Genomic DNA, 23759 nt, shown 5'->3' on the forward strand with positions numbered 1-23759 from the left:
TTGCATCACGGGCGGTAGGAGACAGACATGCACAAAGACATGAGTTCTTTGGCGTCATGGGCAGTGGGACTCATGCACAAAGACATGGGTTCTGTGACATCATGGGCAGGGGCACACAGATGCACAAAGACGCGTTCTGTGGGATCATGGGCAAGGAGACAGACATGCACAAATACATGGGTTCTGTGGCCACATGGAGAGGGAGAGACATGTACAAGGACATGTTCTGTGGCATCATAGACATGAGAGAGACACACATGCACAAAGACCTGGGTTCTGTGGCATCAGGGGTAGGGAGAAAGACATGAATAAAGACATGGGTTGTGTGACATCATGTGCAGGGGACACACATGCACACACGCGTACATGCTCATGTAAACACAATGAGGCAAATGCACTCATGGCCAGATGACCCACAAGTGCTATGGGATGGAGATACATGTGGATTGGCGTGGGTACTGACGTGTTCAGTGGTGTGCATGTGTGCAGTGACAAGGTGCCATGTGTTGAAATGTTTTAGGGTTTAAAATTCCGTGCAACAGTAACGGCGGTAAATATGCATCTTCACACATAATTTCACATATATAGACAGAATGAACATAAATATAGTTGAACTAATTTCTTATAATATATAGAAGAGTTATTAATGTGTTTAGTTAGGCCATATGTCTGTCTGGAATTCCATTTTGAATTAAATGGCTGCTGTTTCTGTCACTCACTCCTGTTTCACCTGCGGCAACGCATCCCACAAGCTTTGCAGATCAGTCGCTGAAGCTGACGTGTAAATCTATTGCCATTGTCATGATTACACTGCTTTCCAATGAACTTTTCCTGTTCCCCATGACTTGTAACATTTTCATATCCTTCTGCTATGATCACCTGTCTATTATTCACTGAAAGTTGTATTGTTAGATTTTTCATAGAGAACGTTGAATAATAAATTAGCTAATTGGGATGGCGCTTATGTGTTAAGGTAATTACATTTATAATTCTTGTGTTCTGATTTGCTAAAGGAATTATACTTTTTCTCACATCATGAGGATCATGCTGAGTTTGCTAATATTCTATACAAGAACTGCGTATAAAAAACCCTTGATTTGGGGGGTGAGCCAGAGATTTAGAGCTTTCCTTGAAGCTACTAGGGATGCTGCACGACTTTCTACTGATTTTACTGCTCATTTGGGACTTTAAAGGGTTTCTGATTTTGCATACTCTGTGCAACTCTGCTCCAGAGAGCCTTTATGGCACTTACCCTGTGTTGCTTATGTTTTAAATTTGTAATAAAACCCTTTAACTTTAATTGATCTAGAACTCAATTACTGAATGATCCCATTACTTTTATGATGATTTCACTCTGCTAATCTGATGTTTGAGGAGGGGACCGACAAGCAGACAAATCTGTGGGAGAACATGAGGTACATTGCATTCTGTCAAACACTATATCTCACCTCTGGTGCGACGCTTTGACTTCTACGCGACCAGTAGATTGATCTGTGGTGTCCAATGTGGCGGTCCCCTGGAACAGGGGGGAGGTAGGGCTTCCTGCTGCCCTGGGGCTCACTGGTCCCTCTTCTCGTGGCCCCTCAGTGGTACTGGGGCTCCTCCGGAAGGAGGAGTAGGTGGTGGATCCAAAGCGTGAGCCTGCATCGAAGCTGACACTGGTCCTCTGTGCCCAGCCCTTCTCGGGGCCTGGAGCTGCCACGCTGCCTTTGTCCTCCTCCATCTTGGCCAGGATCTGGTCAACGGTGGTGCCCGGGAAGCGGCTTGGCTTGGGTGCCCCTAGGACAGGTTTCACTTTGAAGGATACAGATGGCTTCTTGAGCACTGGTGGCCGTGCACCTTTCACACCCGGACAGGGGGGAGGCAGCTCGTTACGGACAGGTTCCCGCCTCACGCTGTCCACCTCAGTCTGCGCCACTAGGCTCGGTGTGTCCTGGTGAGGCACTGTGGCGCTGGGGGATGGTGACGACGGCAGGGGCACTGAGGCTTTGGACACTGATGCCAAGCTGCTGGAGCAAGCTTCATCTCCAGAGAGCGGCTCAGAGGTCTGGCGCTTGAGTGTGAAAGAAGGACGCCGGATCCCACCTCCACCGGCTGCCGCACCATAAGGCTTGGGGCCCGTCAACAAGTTGATCTTCTCTGCTGATGGCACCTCAGAAATGGGAGACTTGGGGCTCCAAGGGATCGATGATGGGAGCACCACCCCTGGCTCTTGAGAGGGTGACTTGGAGAGGGGTTTCGGCAGAACTTTGGGTTTCGGTCTGATGGGCGGCTTTGGGCGGTTCGCTGTGAACAGAAGAGAGAAAGAAGACCTGACGTTAATGACACTGCATGGAACATTCGAGGCGTCTGAGTACTAGCATAGCACTATCAGAGAGTATGTTGTAACATACACATCAGAGTGTACAGTCATATTCCTATAACACACACAGGTGTCTTGTAACTCACTTCACTTGCACCAGGTGAAAGGCCTTGAGGAAGTCCAGGTTAAGGGCCTGATTTAGAGTTTGGTGGATGGGGTTATTCCATCTGCCGTATTACAATTCCATTATATCCTATGTAAATCGTAATACAGCGGACAGGATATCCGTGACGTTTGTAACCCGGAGTAACTCGTCCGACAAACTCTAAATCAGGCCCTAAGGCATTAAAGTGGCAGTTCCTACAAACCAGTCCCAGACGAACAAACTTAAACTCCATCTTCTGCTCAAAATTAAAAGGGAAAAGATGCTGGAAGCCCATTGGTGAACCTGGACTCAAAATCCAAAACCGAGAGCAGACCCAGACCACGATCAATTTAAGAAGCCTATGAAAACTGAAGGGTGCAGTTATTGTTCTTTTCTGTGCAGTGTGCAATGTTATGTTGTGATTTATTTAAAGGGCATGTCATTGATCCGCCATGTGCCCTGTAAGTAAGTTAAACATAACGTATGTTCAGGGACCCCTTTGATTCAACACAGAGTCCTCAATTTTCGACCTGCCCACCCTGGAACCCCAAGAAAAGGGGGTAACCATTGAGGAACACCTTTGATTCAACACAGCAGTGGCGTAACAAAGGCCCCGCAGTCCCCGCAGTGTGGGGGCCCCGAGCTATAGGGAGGCCCCTCAGCACAGTACCCGCTCCTGAGTGCTCCTGAGTTCGGAGGAGGGCCCTTTGCAGGTGGGGGCACCCTCAAATTTCGTTACGTCACTGCCAACACAGATCCCACAACATACCACCGACCCACCTGAAGGTGCTCCATGAATCAAGCAGCCACCCTCAAGCACGTTCTGCAAGAACCAACCCTTTACAGCAGGTCAGAGGCATGGAGAAAAGTTTTCACAGATGTAAAGTTACATCTACGACACAAGTCTGTTCCATCGCACCGATCGAATTACTTGGGCCAAATATGCAGGACTACTTCTTGTATATGAAGCATCAGATGCTACTATGACGTGGATTGTGTACTTTGAAAACTACCCAGGTTTGTATTTTTACACGTAGAACTTCAGCCATTGAGGGGTGAGGGGTGTTGTGCAACCAGCAATGAAATAAACTCAATAAAACTCTTAGGGACAGGGAACATAGCCGCGCATGCCCCTGTGGTGCTAACACTGCACGCATCCATGAACACAAACACACATGCAATGCATACTTTTCTATTACATCAGCGGTTCACAACCTTTTGATTTCTGTGCACCCCCACTTTATCATTACAAGAACCCAGGGAGCCCCACTGAATCGCTATTGGAATGCGGGGACCCCCCCACTGAGTCATTACTAGACCCCGGCCTAAACATTGTCCATGGTTTTAACCGCAAAACAGTACACCAAAAATATAGAAACGATCATCCATCAAACACATACACAAATGATAACACATTTTCTTTAATTTGCAAACAAATATAAATACATTTAAAAAAAATCTTTTAATTTTAATAGGAAGGTTGGAGCTTTTCTAAATTTAAATGAAGGCACACATCGTCCACGCTATGTTCTATTTGATGCACCTGTACTGCTGCCACAAATCAACCTGAGGATACAAATTGTATTTCTATCCTACAAGCTCAAATTCCTTGACATTTACAATACATATTAAAATTTGCAATTGTACATTTAGCCACTTTATTTAAATACATGTTATTAATCTGTCAATATTATTTAATTTTCTAAGCAGTCGTGGACCCTTTGAGGAGGCTTTGTGGACCCCCACGGGTCCCCGGACCATAGTTTGGGAACCACTGGTTTTGAGGAAGAAGAGACCTAATTTATAAATATTGCTCACCTTGAAATGAACTATGCTATCACGATGCTTCTCTGTGAGAGTCAAGCTTAGAATCCAGGCCACATGCTGACCACTGGGACTAGATCCCTCCTTCGATATACAATGACCCCAAGTGACTCTGGCAGGCAACAAGGTGAAGACGTTTCAGAGAATTTAACATCAAGTTTAACCAATTTACCAAGAAACCCACCACAAACCTCAAGATCACAGCCTCCAACAATCACTCAGGGCCAAACCCAAGCGCCACGTGCATCACCGTAGGGTAACCTGTTCCTCCTCATTATAACCTTGACCATTCTAACTCACTCGGATCCAACTCCTGCACCTTTTTCTCAAACAATAAACTAAACAAATGAAGGCGTTTTAGTACAACTTTGCTTAATCTCTGTAGTAGATCACATAAACCCAATTTCCACCTTAGGTCAGCAGCCTGCGTGCCATGATCTCAGAAGACCACAAAGACATCCCTGTCTGTATTTTGTTCTTCATCTGGTGCACAGGTCCCCTCAAATTTGAGCTGTAATCTGAAAAACTAATCTAAGACATTGTATGTGAATTACTTCGAGCTCCAGCAACCCCCCAGAAAGAATACAGCACACATCCTACAATTAATGGATACCGTCTGTGATCAATATCCTATGACCCGGTGGCCCCTCTAGAGACATTAGCTTGTAAGAAAACCCAGGCCTAGTGGCACATAGATGGATTTTTGACGAAAAATTGGCTAACTGCAAGAAAAGTACATTAAGATATTCACACAAGAACTGCAGTCTGCAAAGTTACTCTTACTGAGTGTTTTTAGGTAGAACAATGCTTCCAAACACAGTGTTGAGTGATCAGAGGCCATCTCTCCTAACATACTGAACTGTTTCAAAGGATATCCCTGGTTAGTTAAAAAAAAGGAAAGCTCCAAACATTACTATAATCTTTATCCACAATCTAGTCTGCACAGCTAAACTTCAACGTATCACACCACGCACAAATAATTCTCACTATGAAGGTACATGGAACAAATTGTCCCAAGAACTTGCACAGCCGGTGCATGCCTCCTTCATCAGGCTTTCCTGAAAACAATTTCCCACTTTCAAACTCAAGTGTTATGGAGTTTAGCAAAGATAGAGAGCAATTTCTCTCATCTCAGAACCTCTACATGGAACGCATTATGATCTATGAAGATCTTGAAGTCATTCCATCCAACCAAATTAATCTTACAGCTCTCGCTTGAATTCATTCCTTCATGCATCCGTACCAAAACTTGGGCAGGGATCTTGATGGCAAGCTCCTGCTTATTATTGCCCTCCAAGAACAGCTTCAAACTTGTGTAAGTAGAATCGTACTCCCACAACTTCATGTCATCAACACGTGCCACTAACCAATAGCAGATATCTATGAATCACTTTCACAAATACTGGAAACTGCGATGATGGCCCCACTTTTAAGAAAGGCATCACTCAATCCTTCTGATCTGACAAAGATCATTTAGTCCAGTCTCAAAGCTGACATCCATGAAGAATTTCTAGAGAAGACCTTCTAGACTTTGCAGAGGCAATAAAGGGTCTGACCTCTCTTAAGAAGGGGTTTGCTGTATCAGGGTAAGAGTCTTCCCTAGACCTAGTATTTGAACTTTGACTCACTAACGGGGACCATGGCCCTTTGCCTGCTCTAGGTCCTCATCAGGTCCTACGTTTGCTGTAGAGTCCAATGAGGCAGCCCACTATTCAACATCTGCTCTAGAGCCTTGTGAGACATGTTAAGGACGCCCCCGCGAGCTCCCCTGTGCTTGTGAACGCTGGAGAAGCTGGGGTTGTACTTCCTGTAGGCGGTGCCTGCCCATGGAAATGTCATCTAGTCGTCCTTCTAATTTCACCAGTCAGAAAGTTGCCCACAAATTCAATTAAGTGAGTTTTACATTGAAACTGCATAAAAGTCACTGGTGATTCCAGGGAGTGCAAACTAGAGTCCTGGAACCATAAATAAAAAAAAGTGTGCTCTCAAAAGGGTGATGATAGGGCATGAAACTGCTACTAACACATGTGGCCTTCTGACCTTCTACTTACTGGTCCACAGGATGTATCTTTAAGATAACGAACTGAAGATATATAGAAATACCCCTGCTTTCCCTGTACCTTACTGCCCCTGCACTTGATGAATACCTGTTTTATCAGAATTAAAATCTACGATCTACCTTCATCTCCTTCCAAAGTCACCTAAGGCCAGGACTGCAGACAGGAATACCTACTCCTGTCTCAAAGGTGCTCTACGGCAAAATGAGATTGGAAGGAAAGAAAATGTTACTTACCAGTAGACATCTGTTCGTGGCATGTAGTGCTGTAGATTCACATGCTGGGCATAAGCTCGCCATTTAGTGTTGGGTTTGGAGTAGTACAACTTGTTTTTGTTCAAAGAAAGTTTCAAGTCACGGGATCGAGTGACTCCTCTCGGTAATACTACGCATGGGCATCAAGTCCTTTGTTGGATTGTTTGACCTCAGGCGGGAGAGTGAAGTAGTGAAAATATTTACTAAGATCGAAAAGATGTCCATGCAATGTATGTACATATATATACATATATACAAGACTAAATTGCAACCTGTACACATTTCTGGGGAGGAGGAAGGGCACATGTGAATCTACAGCACTACATGCCACGAACAGATGTCTATTGGTGAGTAACATTTTCCATTCAATGGCATGTGTAGCTGTAGGTACACATGCTGTGCGTAGACTGTAAAGCAGTCCCTCCCTAAAGCAGTGGGTAGTGTGCAGGGGGATGCAATTGTGTGAAAAAGTGTTTTAAGTACGGATTGTCCAACATTTGTCTGTTAAAGACGTCTACACAATAATGTTTAGTAAACATGTGCGCTGTAGACCATGTTGCTGCCTTACAAATGTCTGCCAGAGGTATGTTACCTAAGAATGCCATAGATGCACCTTTTTTCCTTGTGGAATGTGCTCTAGGTGGTGCGGGTAATTGTAGTTTAGCTTTAGTACAGCAAGTTTGAATGCATTTGACTATCCATCTTGCTATAGTTGTTTTAGATATAGGATCTCCTTTGTGTGGTAATGAGAAAAACACAAAAAGTTGCTTTGTTTTCCTAAAAGCTTTTGTTCTGCCTATATAATAAGTAAGAGCTCTTTTAACATCTAGAGTATGTAGAGCTCTTTCTGCCACTGATTCTGGTTTTGGGAAGAAAACTGGCAATTATATTGTTTCATTCAAATGAAATTGCAAAATGACTTTTGGAAGAAATTTTGGATTTGTTCTTAATACAATCTTTCCTTTATGAACTTGAACGAAAGGTTCTTCCAAAGTTAACGTCTGAAGCTCACCGACGCCTAAGAGAGGTGATAGCAATTAAAGAGGCTACTTTCCATGAAAGGAAGTGTAGGGGGCAGGAGTTAAATGGCTCAAATGGTGGAGCCATGAGTCTTGTGAGGACAATGTTAAGATTCCAAGATGGAGCTGGAGGAATCGTTGGTGGAATTATTCTTTTTAGTCCTTCCACAAATGCTTTGATAACTGGAATTCTAAACAACAAAATATGTTGTCTATTTTGCATATATGCAGCTATTGCAGCTAAATGTAAACACATAGATGTGTAGGCTAAATTTGCCTTTTGTAAATGTAATAAATATTATACAATGTCCTGTACTGTTGGTTGAAGAGGGTCAATGTTTTTTGTTTGAGAGTAACAAACAAAATGTTTCCATTTTGCTGCATAGCACTGTCTAGTGGTAGGTTTCCGTGCTTGTTTAAGGATATCCATTCATTCCTGTGGTAAATATAAATATCCAAATTCTAAGACTTCAGGAGGCATATCGCTAGGTTGAGTGATTTGGGATCTCGATGTCTTACTTGTCCCTGTTTTTGTGTCAGAAGATCTGGTCTGTTTGGGAAGTTTTTGATGAGGAACAACTGAGAGTTCCAAAAGTGTTGTGTACCATGGTTGAAGTGCCCATGTAGGGGCCACTAAGATCATGCTGAGGGAAGATTGTTTTATCTTCACTAGGAATGGGAAGAGTGGGAGAGGGGGAAAAGCATAAACAAATATCCCTGACCAACTCATCCATAGAGCATTGCCCTAGAACTGAGGGTGTGGGTACCTGGAGGCGAAGTTTTGGCATTTTTTGTTTTGAATTGTTGCAAACAGATCTATTTGAGGTGTTCTTCATTTTGTGAAGTATTGTTGAAGGACTTGTGGATGGAGTTCCCACTCGTGCGTTTGTTGATGCATCCTGCTTAGCAGGTCTGCTGAGTGGTTGTCTGTCCCCGGGAGATATTGTGCCACTATGTGAATATGGTGACGAATCGCCCATTTCCATACTGTTTGTGCTAGTTGGGACAGTTGTTGAGATTGTGCCCCCAACCCCATGTTTTGGAGATAGTACATGGCAGTCATATTGTCTGTACGTATCAACAATGTTTTGTGTTGCAATTGTGAAAGGAATGCTTTCATTGCCAAGAATATTGCTTGCAGTTCGAGGTAATTGAGAAACCAATAAGTATCATCCCATATCTCCTGAATGGCGAGGTTGAGGAGATGAGCTCCTATACTGTTTGAGGCATCTACTGTGAGACTGATCTGAGGCACGGGGTCTACAATGAGCCGCCCTTTCATAAGGTTTGTGATATTCCACCAATGTAGAGAGAGATAAGTCTGGCGGTCCAACAACACTAGATCTTCCGTTTGACCCGGTGCCTGAGACATTGTTGAAGGGGACGCATATGAAGTCTTGCATGAGGCACTACGGCAAAGCAAGATGCCATTATACCTGACAGTTTCAAAACAGTTCTGACTGTGTATGTTTGGTTCTGTTTTAATGTTGCAATTAGTGTCTGAAAAGCTTGGACCCTGTTTTGGTTGGGAAGGGCTATTCCTAGTTGTGCATTGAGGATAGCTTCTAGATATGGTTGTATTTGAAGAGGTTGCAGATGAGATTTGATGTAGTTTATGGTGAACCCCAGAGAGTGTAGGAGACAAACTGTAGTTTGAGTATCTTTTTGACACTGTGGGAATGAATTGGCTTTCATGAGCCAATCATCCAAATAAGGGAAAACATGAACTTGTTTTCTTCTGAGGTGTGTTGCAACCACTCCAAGACATTTTGTGAATACTCTGGGAGCAGTTGTGACACTGAATGGTAATACTTTGAATTGGTAATGGTTTCCTGCTACTACAAATCGTAGGTATTTGCGGTGTGCAGGATGAATGGGAATGTGAAAATAAGCATCCTTTAGATCTAAGGCTGTCATGAAGTCTCCTAGTTGTAATAGAGGAATAACATCCTGAGCAGTGACCATATGAAAATGTTCTGATAGGATGTAGTGGCTTAAGGGCCTGAGATCTAAATTTGGTCTGAGAGATCCATCTTTTTGGGGGATTAGAAAATACAGGGAGTAAACTCCTGTTCCTTGGTATTGCAATGGTACGGGTGCTATAGCTCTTTTTAGAAGAAGGGAATGTACTTCTTCTTGAAGAAGAGTTAGAGGATCTTGTGAGAGTCTGTGGTTACGAGGGGGTATATCTGGTGGAGTGAAAATGAGCTCCAGACAATAACCATTTTGGATCATTTGAAGTACCCATTGATCTGTTGTAATTTGAGTCCATTAGGGGTAAAAATGTTGTAACCTTCACCATGCAGGAGTGGTGTGTGTTAGTATTGTTGGGTTTAAGTCATTGTTTAGTGACGGATGAGGAGCCTCTAGATGTAGATGGTTTTCCTCTTCCCTTATTATTGTTTCCTCTATATGATCCTCTAAAGTAACCTCCGGTGTATTCAGAGGTGGGTTTAGTTTGATCTGTGTCTTGTTCTTGAAATGATGACTTAAATCCTCTGCTAAACCCTGCATGACGAAAAATACTCCTATGTGTGCTGGCTTATAAGGCTCCCAAAGCTCTGGCAGTTTGATTATCTTTATTTAACTTTTCAAGTGTGGTATCCACTTGTGGACCAAATAAGTACTCCTTATCAAAGGGCATATTTAAAACTGCCTGTTGTACTTCTTGTTTAAAACCTGAACATCTGAGCCAGGCATAGCGCCGTATGATGACACTTGTATTAGTACTGCGTGCTGCTGTATCAGCAGCAAGTGCACATTGAATGGAGTTATTGGAGATGGTTTGTCCCTCATTTATAATCTCTACCCCTCTTTTACGATGTTCTTCTGGTAGGTATTGTAAAAGTTCCTCCGTGGTATCCCCGTGAGCATTGTCGTATCTGGAAAGTAAAGCTGGTGCATTTGCAATTCACCAGTGATTGGCTGCTTGAGCTGCCACTCTTCCCCGCAGCATCTAATGTTTTACTTTCCTTATCAGGAGGAGGCGTGTCTCCTGTTGACTGGCTATTAGCTCTTTTGCTTGCAGTAGATGCCACAATAGATTCTGGAGGAATTTGTGCTCTTACATATAAAGGATCAGTGGGTACCGCTTTCTACTTTTTATCAACTCTGGGAGTGACAACCCTTGCTCTAACAGGCTCTTTCAATATTTCTTCTGCGTGTCTGATCATTCCTGGAAGCTTTGGAAGGAATTGACTTTCCTTATGTGTTGCGCCAAGAGTGTCAAATAAAAAATCTTCCTCTCTTGGATCAGTGTACATACGTACATTGTGAAATGCTGCTGCTCTATATATTACCTGTTGGTAGGATGTGGAATCTTCAGGTGCTGAAGGTCTAGCTGGCTAAAGATCTGGATCATCTGGTGTAATAGGATCCGGATCGTACTCATCCCATGGGTCTTGTTCTTCTAATGCATCCCCTATATCCTGAGGCTCACTAGGTGGTGAAGTAGGTGGGGTGAACCCTAAATGAGGGAGAGATGTTGGTGGAGTATGTTGTGAAGAAGTAGGTAAAGGTGGAGATTTAGGAGTATGAAAAGAAGTCTTTTCTTTGGAGGTGCAGAGGAATCAAGACTTTCTTCGAAATGGTAGCTGCTTGTTGTCTCTTTTTCAGTGCCGAAGTGGTCAGCACCAAAGCACCATATAGTTTTTGTTTTGCCGGTGCCGAAATGGAGGTACTGGAGGTTGATGCCGAAGATTTCTCTTTGGCTTTTTTCGGTGCAGAGTTGGTATGTGCGGCATCCAAATAAGTTTCTCAGCTCCGCAGTGGCAGACCGGTGACCTCTTTCGTGGTTGTTTTGTTCGATGGGGGAAAGGGTCTTTTTACTTACTGTTTGTGCAGGTTGCAACGGTTGACTCTCGATGTCCGACTGCACATCAGAGTCTGAATCCTGAACTGAGAAGACCTCCTCTTCTCCCAAATCTTCTTGCTCGTGCTCGTCTCTGAAAATGTCTGGTGTATCATCTGACTATTGAGATGCCATTTCCTTACGACGAGCCCTTCAGTCTCTAAGAGTCTTCTTCGACCGAAAAGAACGGCGCGCTTCACAGGCCTGTTCGTTGTGGTCTGGTGAAAGACACAAATTACACACCTGGTGTTGGTCGGTGTGTGGAAACTTTGAATGGCATTGAGGACAAAACCGAAATGGAGTACGTTACATCAGGGCTGCATTGTTCCATACCACGTAGAAGAGATATGCCCACGAAGGGCCTGAGAGGGCCTTTCTGTCCCTGAAAGACTCGAGGAATTCAATTCAGAGTGTAGAAAAAGAAACCTACAGTTAAATATTAAGTAATACGAGTTCGGAAACAATACCAACGACGATAGAAACATGGAAAGAATTCTGTTTTAGACTGTTTGGAGCCGAGAACTCTGAGCGAGAGGAACACACATCCGAACCCGACGGCGAAGGAAAAACAACCTAACAAAGGCCTCGATGCCCATGCGCAGTATTACCAAGAGGAGGAGTCACTCGATCCCGTGACTCGAAAACTTTCTTCAAACAAAAACAAGTTGTACTACTCCGAACCCAACACTAGGTGGCGAGCTTATGCACAGCATACATATCTACAGCTATACATGCGATCGAACCTATCTTACCTTAGTATTACCGACTCTATGGGTGGAAAGTGACTTTCGCTGCTGTGGACAAGATCTATAATGTGGCCTACCATCCAAGGGCATTTGTTGGAATTTGGCCCTTTAAGGCGGTAAATTTGGCACTTTACGGTGGGAGATGTAGGTGGGCTTGGGTCCGCAACCTGCACCGCAAACAATGAACACTCAATTGACTTGCTTGAGTTTGCGAACATTTGCGTTACACACTGTGGAGGAGTATCATGGTTGGTTGCATCCTTTTACATCTCCTCTGTCACCATAAAAGGGAAAGGGGGGGAGAGTAGGTCTCCCCTGGGGGACATGACACATTCAGGCTGAGCTTTAGACCAGGAAGTGTTTTCTGCTTAGAAACAATAATACGCCTAATTATGGTGTCACAGTTTTTCCTCAAGGATAGACTGAAGGCAGAGTGCCTTCCCCTTTACTCGGCTACAGATTCCACAAAGGTATCCAGGTACAGGGATCTGAGACCATAGACGTGATGTATCTACGTGATGACGCACTTTCTGTCCTATGACGTGTGCATCATCCCTGGAATGCACAAGAAGTCAGCTGAGAAGTCAGCTAGCTTGGAGAAGGTGATGAAGCAGAAAATGAAGGTTTTGATTTATTAACGCTTAAACGTAGTGCTGAAATAATCATGTGTGACTTTAACCGAACTAATAAAGATTGTACGGGGACAAAATGTGCCCTCAGAGTAGTTTGCCAACATTTATAAGCGTGCTTTATATAACGTGGTGTATTAGAATTGCACTAATCCGACATAATCGTAAACGTGTGCTATGATTTGCTTGCTTGAAATGTTTTAGCTTAGCATTACTTTAGCGGAGGCTTTGGCCTAGCTGCCTGGTCTCACGGTTTAGATGCTCGTATTTTTCCAATGTGCTATTAAACGTGTATTTTTGCTTGAAGCTGTACTTTTCCACAGAAACTGTTCACATGCTTATCTTAAGGTTTCGTGCCAGCCTGGCATATTTTCTCTTTACTCCAAGGTCGATTTGCAGGTGCGGACAATGGAGGCTCTGAAAGTGAGTTAATTGGTAGACAATGTTGCAACTTGCGTACCCATCTCCAAGGATAATGTATGCTTAAGTAAAAGCTTGAGAACTGTCGTTTTTGATTGGACAATTTGAAGCTAACGTATGAACCCTCCAATGGAGACCCTACTGGATTCGAACTGTATAAAAATCAGGTGCACAAGAAGAAATTAGATCATTGCAGCCATTACCAGCCATTGCGCTATCATAGGCTATTATTGGACATCGCCGATGCCCGCCATTTTGCAGACTTCGTAGCTATTATGGCCCACTTTGCTGCGACGCCATTTTGAAAGAGACTTTGATGCTTTCTCTAATCGAGAGAAAGAGACTTTAAATGATTCTGGCCCTAGAGACTTTAACTTTGATTTGATCCCTTTGCATGAAGTAGTAGTTTTACCTTGCCGCCGTGAGGCAATTGCCCCGTCCACCCCTGCCCCTTTGCCCCCGTCCCATGCTGATCGAAACGGTACCCATGCTGACCGAAGAAACGGTACCTGTGAGACGAAGACTTCCTTGATTGCTGATCGTAATTGGTAAATATGAGAGGAAATTGTAAAATTGCATTGTGTTTCTTTTAGGTAACCAACTGCTGATTTTGATAAGAGCCCTAGTTCGGAGTTTTTCTAAATTAATGTTGCTAAAGTGTTTTTGCATGAAGTCCCACATGCCGATGCTAATTTGAGGTTAGATGAGGATTCCTTTGTCGCACGATGCAATTTGAGATCTTGTTATGCTGACTAAATGTATGCGATTAGTTCATTACAGATTATCGTATTAGTGATTTGCATTGCTATTATCGAATGCCTTGTGATTCAAATGCTACATAGATTGCACCTGTTTCGCCGCTATGGACAGCTATTAATGTTCATTTACGTTTATCATTTGGTGTTGAGACACATTTATATTGTGCTAGCTTTGTTAATATAGGGAAATAAAATTCACTAACTTTGAATAAACTGGTGTGGTTATTCCTGACTGAAAGGTCAGGGTTCGTCGAAATGTATTCTGGATTAATTGTTAAGTGTTATGTTGAGCAGGGTATTGCTTATGTTCGTTATTGATTATTGATTTGATGAAATTGATCGATATAAGAGTACAGAGAGTTCCCACTTAGTCAAAAGATTCATCGGCCTAAAGATCGTCCGAACACAGGTAAATTATTACTACGGACCGCTCTATCAGTAGATGGTAGCAGAGGATGGTTACGTCTTTTGGGACCCTGTACTCTTAAAGTACATGGTGTTGAATTAACGGTTACGCATTTTGAGACCCCATTCGAGAAGTTGAATTAGATTTTTCTTGGGTAAAACAGATTGACAGAATGATGATGGGCTAGGTCCACCGCGACTTTCCCGGGATCTCGGAGCTTGCGAATGGAGAGAACGGAGGTGTGGAAACAGCGTTGGCGGTACTAGTGATGGTATGAGTGAAGTTAGGGTTTTGCGCTTGCACAGCTTATTGCCGCAGGGTGTATGAAAAGGTTGCGAGGAATTTTTTTTCTTTATAGAGGATAGCGGAGGTGCGACTCCGAGTGTAGGAGTAGTGAAGTCGTCGAACTTCATAGAGATAGCGGAGGTGCGGCTCCGAGTGTGAGAGTAGGGAAGTCGTCGAACTTCATGTGCGTGTGGCGCTTTGTGCATAAAAAAGGTCCACGTGGTTGTTGTTGTTGTTGAGACGGGCCCTGCGAGGTCAAGAGACTCCGGAGTATGTTGATCCATGTTGTGGTCTGGGCGGTTTAGTAGGTTGATCGGGCGTGGTCAACGAGTCGGTACGTGCGTTAGGGAGTGAAAGAAACTTCGACTTCGGGCTTTGACAAGATTCTAAGTGCACTAGAATAGATCATTGACAAGTTGAGAGTAGGTCTGCGGGTCAGATTTGCTTGCGAACGTGGGGACCGAGAAAGACGGAATAGCGGCCGAGGCTAGTGAAAAGTCCCTAAGGTCCTGAAGCGACTGTGTTACCCTTCCTGTAGTAAACCGACAGATCTGTTTTATTTTTGGTAGCTCGCGATACATGCTAGAAGTTGTTACGAGAGGAGCTGAGTGAAGGAGGACAAGCTGCAAGGCTTTGTCAGCCGCAGTGTGTGTGAGTGTGACGTCACTAGGAGCCGCGCTGGGATAGGTTGGTTGCAGAGAAGGGTCGCGCACGGATTGGACGCAGTCCGTGGGGCTCGATTGGAAGGGGAAAGGCAAGCGAAGAGTATTCCGGGAATTAAAGTCACCTATTGATTACAAACTTTGTGAAATAAAAGACGAGAAAATGAAATTCTTTAAAGCATTTAGGAGTGTGATGAAGGGGGAGTCTTACATTAAAGCGAGCGTAGGAGAGGAAACGCCGCCCGAAGGTACACCAGCTTACATTGTAATGGAAGAGAAGGGGGTAGCTCCGTGTCTTTGGCTAAAGCAATGGCACAAACTGACAGGGAAACATGGGAGCGTAGCGTTCCCGATACATGGGACGTTCAATATAAGGATTCTAGAGAATTTGAGATTCACGATGTACGACATGAAGGTGCCTCCAAGGCCAGCACAGTTTGAGGCTCTAGCGATTTGGGAACTAATGGCCAGACAGCAACAGCAGAAGAAGTTTGAGACCAGGATGAGAAAGGTAGAAAAGACACTAGCGGACGCTAGGTGGGATAATGCACAGAAGGTGTGGAGGTCAGATGTATTGCAGGGGATAAAATTGTTTCCCGCAATTACTAAGGAAGAAGAGGAGACAGGCAAGAAAGCTACCTGTAAGACAGACAGGAAGTGTTCCAAGGATAGAGAGGACGAGGAAAAGTTGAGAAGAGAAGAGGAGTTAGAGGATGAGGAGTTAATAATGCAATTGCTGAACGACCGTCCACCACCTTATGCGGAGAATGGACAAGGTCCAAGTACCAGTTCCGCCCCTCCGGCACCGGTACAGAACAGTGAAACCCAGAGTTCAGGAGCGTCATCGGGATCTAAGGACCCGAGTTTATTGTTCACCCCGCAGATACCGCAGGTGAGGAGAATATATCCAGATGTGCCCATGCTGAAACCAGCAGAAAATTATCAGCCGCAGATGCCAGGGTACTACAGCAGTGACAACAGTGCAGGAATGATTATAGATCCAACCGTAAGGGGAGGACAGAATGGTCACAACCCAACAATGGCACAAGCTGAATCAACTCAGTTTTTGACACCCCAAAAGCAGATGCAGGGGGGAAACGCACATACTCAGATGACGGGGAGCCAGATGGGTATGCCGGCAATGATGACCCATGGTGTGGGAATGAACATGCCTCAGAACATAGGAAATGGACAGAACCCAGATGCAATATCACTACCTATTACTGTAGGTCCACCAGTACCTTTGTATAGTCAGCCTAACTTAGGTATGAACAGTCAAGGATCAATGCTGCAGAATGGGACCGAAAGGAGGTGCATAGAAAACACTCCAGGGATAACTCCGATAGCGGCTCAGCCAAATGGATCTGGGTCCTTGATGGAGTTTAGTCCCATATGTGCTCAGTCAACACTGGTGAGGTCGAGTCCCCCACTGATAATACCTCTAACGTCGAATACTGAAAAGTTGCCGCAACCATCAATGGCAGTCGATGTGAACGCTACGCTGATGGGGGTGAATGCGCAACAGCTGACACAGTGGTTCAACAGTTTGAATTCCACACAAAGTTCAGCCAGTGGGAAAGGAGAAGACTATATGAATAGGGTCAGGTTGAACATGGAAGCACAAGAATTGGTGGAAGGGACTATGGGTGTGAATAGGTTAGAGTCCTACACGGAAGAAGAGCTGAGGTATCTATGTCCCAGGATTACGAAGGAAGTGAACAAGGTACATAAGAGCTTGCAGGAAGCAGCTGACAGAAACGGGGTGGACATAGACAAGATGAAACACTTGAGCAGAAGCTACAGGTTGGATTTTGGGGCCACAGATTTTGAACACATGAGGTCAGCAGGCATGAAGGCGCACCTTAGAGAATTGCTGCAGAGTGCACAAGTGTGGAGGTGCTTAGACAAGTGGAAAAGCAGGTGGGTAAAGAGAAAGGAAAAGAGGAGGGACAGTGCTACAGAGCATAATGAGAAAAGACCACAGAGCAGCGAGACAGTAACGATGTTACCAATGAGGGAGACAGCAGGGGAAAAATTAATACATGTTCCATGGCACAGAAGCGATATTCAGTCTTTTACGGACGATTTTCCCAAACTGAGAGAAAAGCCGATCGAATGGTATCAACAGACTGATAGGTTTGTGAAGCTTGCGAAATGCCTTTGGGAAGACCTGAATACTCTCTTTGAGATTGTAGTTCCGGCAGATTTGTGGGAGGATTGCAAAAGAGCTGTAGGTTGGCCGACAAGTGAACCAGAAAGAGACAGGGAGACGGGTGCACCATCACCTATGGTGATGAGCTTGTACTATAAGGTGATTGAGCATTTGAAGACGAAGGTTGCCGCGAAAAATGTGGACTGGCAGAAGATCGATCGAACTGCCCAAGAGGCTAAAGAATCGATTCATAGTTACTATGAGAGGTTGTTGAAGGCGTTCAAGAATTACAGTGGCACGGAAACAATAGAGGCGAATGACATGCTTCATTTTGTGTTCAGATTTGTGGAAGGGCTGAGACCAGAGATAAGTCAGATGATAAAGTCGCATTTGATTTGCTGGCAGTCGAAAAGTATTGATGAGGTGTTGAATTATGCGAAATACTGTAGCGACGAAATTGAGGTGAAACAGAAGAAGCTGAAAGAGAAGGTGATGATGATGCAGCTTAAGGCAGCTCAGACAGGTCTGCAAGGTTTGCAAGGGATGCAAGGGTTCCAACAGCAGGTACCGCAACCGCAGCCGCAGTTGCAGGGAAATATGATGTTTCAGCCACAGGCCAGAGGCAGAGGAGGTTTTGTGAATAATGGTCCGGATTTGAACACTGTTGTGACGGGTGTGCAGGCAATGAAGAAGGTGATGCCGTGTCACGTGTGCGGAATTGTAGGTCATTGGAAACGCGAGTGCCCGATGGTGGTGCAGGAAGGTGCAAGTGCAGGTGTAGGTGTTGGTCAGCAAAACAATGATGTCAATGCATTTCAGACAATGAGGGGACCGAAAATGAGAGGTCCAAGCCCAAATTTTCAGACCGTAAATCAATTGCAGGGATTGCAACCTATGCAGCCGCAGCAGATGCAGATGCCTCGTATGCAGATGACGCAAATGCAGCCAATGCAACAGCAGTTACCTATGGTACCTAATCAGCAAATGCAAATACCCTTGGCACCAATGAGTCAGCAGCAAGTGATGGTTCCTCCACAGGTCTCGGGTCAGGTAAGGAGTACAAATGGCACCGTACAACAGTTCCCATTACACAGTCAGAGTGGAATAAACAATGTATGGGAGAGTGAAAGTTCAGAAGAAGAAGGAGATTGTGTGCTTGCAGCATCCTTGGAAGTTGATCAAAAGGGTCCGTACGTAGAGGGAAGAGTAATGGGTCATCGTGTTTCATTCTTGGTTGACACAGGAGCCACACGTTCGACTGTTAAGAGCAGTGAAGTACCAAATTTGCCACTCTCAGGGAGGACAGTTCAAGTGGTGGGAGTAGCAAACAGGCACCTGACGAACCCAATAACAGATCCGGTACCAGTCAGCATCGGTAACTATCAAGGGGTACATCAGTTTGTGGTATGTGACTCAAGCCCGATAGCACTGTTAGGGAGAGACCTATTGTGCAAATTGGGTTGTTCGATAATGTGTTCGAACGAAGGAATAACAATACAGACGAGCAGTGATGGGGAAGAAGAGGACAGTGTAGAGGGGGATGAGATGGAAACTGTAGATGAAGAGTATCCTCTGATTTGTCTTTTCCCGATGATAACTGAAGAAGATATTCCAGCTGAATTACGGGAGACAGTCGGAAAGGAAGTGTGGGACATGACAGGGAAAGAGGTGGGATTGATGAAAGGAGTGGAACCAGTGAAAGTGACTGTAAAGCCCAATGCAATCTTTCCCCAGACCCCACAATACCACATGCCACAAGATACCCTCATGAAAGTTGCCCAACTCATTGATGAATTTGTAAAGCAGGGAGTACTGAAAGAAGTGTTAAGCAGTCCATGTAATTCACCAATAATGGGATTAATAAAGCCAAGTGGGAAGGTCCGACTTGTGCAGGACTTGAGGAAAATAAATGACATCATAGTCAAGTGTTGCCCTGTCGTGCCGAATCCAGCTGTGATAATGTTTCAAATTCCTTGCGATGCCGAGTGGTTCTCAGTCATCGATTTGTCACAAGCGTTCTTCTCGGTGCCTCTTCATGAGGACAGCCAATTCCTCTTTTGTTTCAAATTCCTAGACAGAGTGTACAGTTGGTGTCGAATTCCTCAAGGGTTTTCTGAGTCACCGTCAATCTTCAATCAGATTCTAAAGAAAGATTTGGAAGCATTAGAATTGCCATTCGAGTCAACCCTAGTACAGTACATTGACGACTTACTGGTTGCATCAAAGACAGAAAGTGGCTGCACAGCCGATACCATTGCTCTGTTGAACCATTTGGGAAGGAATGGACACAAGGTGTCTCCTTCCAAATTGCAGTTCTGTCAGAAGAAAGTGAAATACTTGGGTCACCAGATAGAGAAAGGGTCACGGAGAATAATGAAGGAAAGAATAACAAGCGTACTTCAAATGAGTCCACCCAAGACAAGGAGGGAGGTGAGGAAGTTTTTGGGAATGGTGGGCTACTGTCGCCAGTGGATTCCCAACTTCTCGACTCTAGCGAAGCCTCTACTGAAACTGACCCAGAAGGATGCTTTGGATCAAATTGAGTTGAAAGGAGATGAGATGGATGCTTTTGTTGAATTGAAAGAATGCATGTGCAGGGCTCCAGCTTTAGGTATGCCTGATTACACAAAGCCTTTCACATTGTTTTGTCATGAACGTGATGCATGTTCTTTGTCAGTCTTGACTCAAGCCCATGGTGGCGTAAACAGACCAGTAGCGTATTTTTCAGCTACTTTGGATCCGGTCGCAGCAGCACTTCCAGGGTGTTTGCGCGCCGTAGCAGCAGTTGGTATCAGCCTCACTCAGAGTGAAGGAATAGTGATGGGACACCCAGTAACAGTCATGGTCCCTCACTCAGTTGAGATACTTTTGACCCACTCCCGAACGCAACACATGACTGGAGCAAGACTCACAAGGTATGAAACGATTATTCTGGGCTCACCGAATGTGCAGCTGAAAAGGTGCACTACGTTGAATCCAGCAACCTTGCTTCCTGGTGAAAATGCTGAAATTGAGAACGCTGAAGACGTCGAGCCTGACTGCCTTCAGGTGACTGAATTTTGCACAAAACCCCGACCGGACATTAAGGATACTAAGCTTGATGAAAATGACCAAATTCTTTTTGTTGATGGTTCATGTCTAAGAGACGGGATGGGGATTTTGAAAGCAGGATACGCTGTATGTACTGTAACAGGTGTCTTGGAAGCGGGATGGCTTCAAGGAGTCTATTCTGCGCAAGTAGCAGAACTTGTAGCCCTTACCAGAGCATGTCAACTGTCTGCATTGATGAAAGTCACCATTTACACTGATAGTCAATGCGGGTTTGGGATCGTGCATGACTTTGGACAACTATGGTCACAGAGAGGTTTCCTGACTTCTTCAGGATCCCCAGTGAAGAATGGGGAAAGGATAAGGGAATTGTTACACGCCATTCAAGTGCCAGCTGAAGTTGCAGTGGTAAAGTGCAGTGCTTACACGAAAGGACAGGACTATGTTTCTCTGGGAAATGCATATGCGGATCAAGTCGCAAGATTTTGTGCCTTGAACTGTATATTACTCAGGGATGATTGGAATTCGATAAGTGAGCCAGAACTCGAACCAGCTGAAGCATTTGCCTTAAAGGTTGTAGATACAATAGATGAACTAAAAGCATTGCAGAATAACGTCAGGGAGGATGAGAGAGATTCCTGGATTAAATCACAATGTATAAGGAGACCAGACGAGTTATGGGTTTCAAATGAGGGAAAATTTGTTTTGCCAAACAGTCTCTTATCACAGCTTGCGCGGTTCTATCATGGGCAAGCTCACCTAGGGAGAGATGCCATGATAAGATTGTTCAAAACTGATTGGTTTAACCCCAGATTTCGTCAAGCTGCAGAAGCAGTTTGCCATCGATGTGTCACTTGCCAGCAGATGAACCCAGGAAAGGGAACAGTTGTGAACGCGAGCCACATTGGTAGGGCAAGCGGGCCTTTTAGTCGTATGCAGATGGACTTCATTGAGATGCCCGTGCATGGAGGTCTGAAATATGTGTTGGTGATTGTGTGCATTTTTAGTCACTGGATTGAGGCATACCCCACACGTAGAAATGACAGCCTTACAGTTGCAAAGCTATTGTTGAGAGAGTTAATACCACGTTTCGGATTCCCGATCTCTTTAGAATCAGATAGGGGAAGTCACTTCAATAACGAGGTGATAAAGTTACTTTGCGAAGCGCTGAACATTGAGCAAAAACTGCATTGTAGCTATCGCCCTGAAGCATCAGGATTGGTGGAGCAGATGAATGGTACGCTGAAATCAAGAATGGCGAAAATATGTGCATCGACAAATTTGAAATGGCCTGACGCATTGCCCTTAGTGCTAATGTCAATGAGAAACACCCCTGATAGAAAGACTGGATTGTCTCCGCACGAAATTCTCATGGGCAGGGCTATGAGACTTCCTGCAGTTCCTGCAAACGCGCTTTTGAATATTACAGATGATATGGTGTTAGACTACTGCAAGGGTCTGGCTGACGTGGTTCGCTCTTTCTCTCACCAGGTGGAAGCGACCACCTTGCCACCGATTCAAGGTCCAGGACACGCACTGAAAGCAGGTGACTGGGTCGTGGTAAAGAAGCACGTGAGAAAGTCGTGTCTGGAACCCCGTTGGAAAGGCCCTTTCCAAGTGATCCTGACGACAACTACCGCTGTGAAGTGTGCGGGGGTTCCCAACTGGATTCACGCCAGTCACACAAAGAAGGTGTTGTGTCCCACAGATGAGGAAGTTGAAGCGCTAAAACTGCCAGTGCCTGACAAAACAGTGCTGAGTGCTGAGACAGAGCAAAACCGAACTGAAAGCGAACAGGCAGAAGCAGGAGAGAGAGAGATATTATTGGAGGGCGAAGAGTCCGACTCACTTGGGGAAGACCAAGGAGAAAGTTCAGACAGCGACGAAGAAGCTGAAGGTGACAAGGAGCCTGAAGCAGCTGAGGGTAGCAAAGAGCCTGAAGCAGCTGAAGGTGACAAAGAACCTGAAGCAGCTGAAAGTGATAAAGAGCCTGACGAAAGTAACGGTGACGAAGGGCTCGAGAAAGGTGAAAAAGCAGGAGAGCCTGATCAGAGGAGGGCTTTCCCAGAAGCAGACGATCCCGAAAAAGAAAAGGAGAACGTGATTGATTCCCCAGAAGGAGGGGACAAGGCAGAACAGAACGAAACGGTTCAAACTTCTACAGAAAAGGTCGCAGGTCCAACGAATGGACATGGTGCAAAGAGGAGACTAAGTATATCACCAGTAAAACAAAGGACTGGAGAAGGTTTGAACGACGGAGAAAGGCCAAAGGTGAAAGAGAAAAGAAAGGAAGTGTCTGTCGTGGTACCAACCTCAAGTGAAGAAAAGGACTTGACAAAAGAGGAAAGTACCAGCGAAGCAGAATCAAAAAGAGAAGCAAAATTGAAAAGGAAAAGGATACCGAACAGAAGGTATTCCGGTCCTCAATGGGCATATGCAGTCAATGACGATTGGACTGACGAGTTTGTATCTCTAAGCATCGAGAAAGAAGAAGAGGAAGAGATACCAATAGAAAAGAAAAGTTTTATGGACAGTGTTGATTGAAAGGGTGATAAATGACATTGCCTGCTACAATCTAAAGTGCTAAAACCAGCTGAGACATTGCTAAACCGGATGAGACATTTGCTAAACCGATAAAGACTGAGTTATTGCCGAATTGAGACAAATGCTGCTAACCGATAAGTGACTTGGCCTCTTGAAGAAAACTGTGTGAACATTGCGCTCGTTCAGCTTTGTAACTGAATTGCTAAATAGTTTTTAAGGTGCTTCTAGCTCTCTGATTCTATATAGATCATGACGCAAAACAATAGAAAGAAGTATTGTAAATATGTGTGTATAGGCTTGATAATTGCATGTGTACTAATAATAATGGCAATTGTGCTTGGAATGCATGGAAGGGGTGAGAATGAGAAAATTGCTGCTTCTACTTTTGCTCCTGTTACTGTCACTGAACTAACCGCATTAAAAAGACTAGCATTGGATGAGAGACTCTTGCACGATAAGAAAGAGCTTTCGTATAACGTTTTCTATCGCTTGCTAACAGAATATGTTGAGGCTATGGATGCGAAAGATTGTTATGTGTGTACACAGATACCGACATCAGTGAAGGAAGGGGTGACATATCACCACATGCCTCTTACATACGGGATTACATGTAGTATAGTAATGTCTAGGTTTTATGGTCAAACTAACATACAGTATT

The 23759-nt window shown here is 44.6% G+C and overlaps 1 protein-coding gene across 3 annotated transcripts in view; it reads right to left on the minus strand.

The window, feature by feature from the left end:
• TNKS1BP1 (tankyrase 1 binding protein 1) overlaps nucleotides 1-23759 on the minus strand; it is a 583852-nt gene that overhangs the window by 165919 nt on the left and 394174 nt on the right. For all 3 annotated transcript variants that reach the window (XR_011203085.1, XM_069233037.1, XM_069233036.1), the window contains exon 3: nucleotides 1449-2286. Coding sequence is in view for 2 of the 3 variants with exons in the window: in XM_069233037.1 (XP_069089138.1) it covers nucleotides 1449-2286 (838 nt within the window). In the remaining variant the exon portion in view is untranslated. The remainder of the gene's footprint in view (nucleotides 1-1448; nucleotides 2287-23759) is intronic.

This window comes from Pleurodeles waltl, chromosome 4_2 (genome assembly GCF_031143425.1).
Source record: "Pleurodeles waltl isolate 20211129_DDA chromosome 4_2, aPleWal1.hap1.20221129, whole genome shotgun sequence".
NCBI lineage: Eukaryota > Metazoa > Chordata > Amphibia > Caudata > Salamandridae > Pleurodeles > Pleurodeles waltl.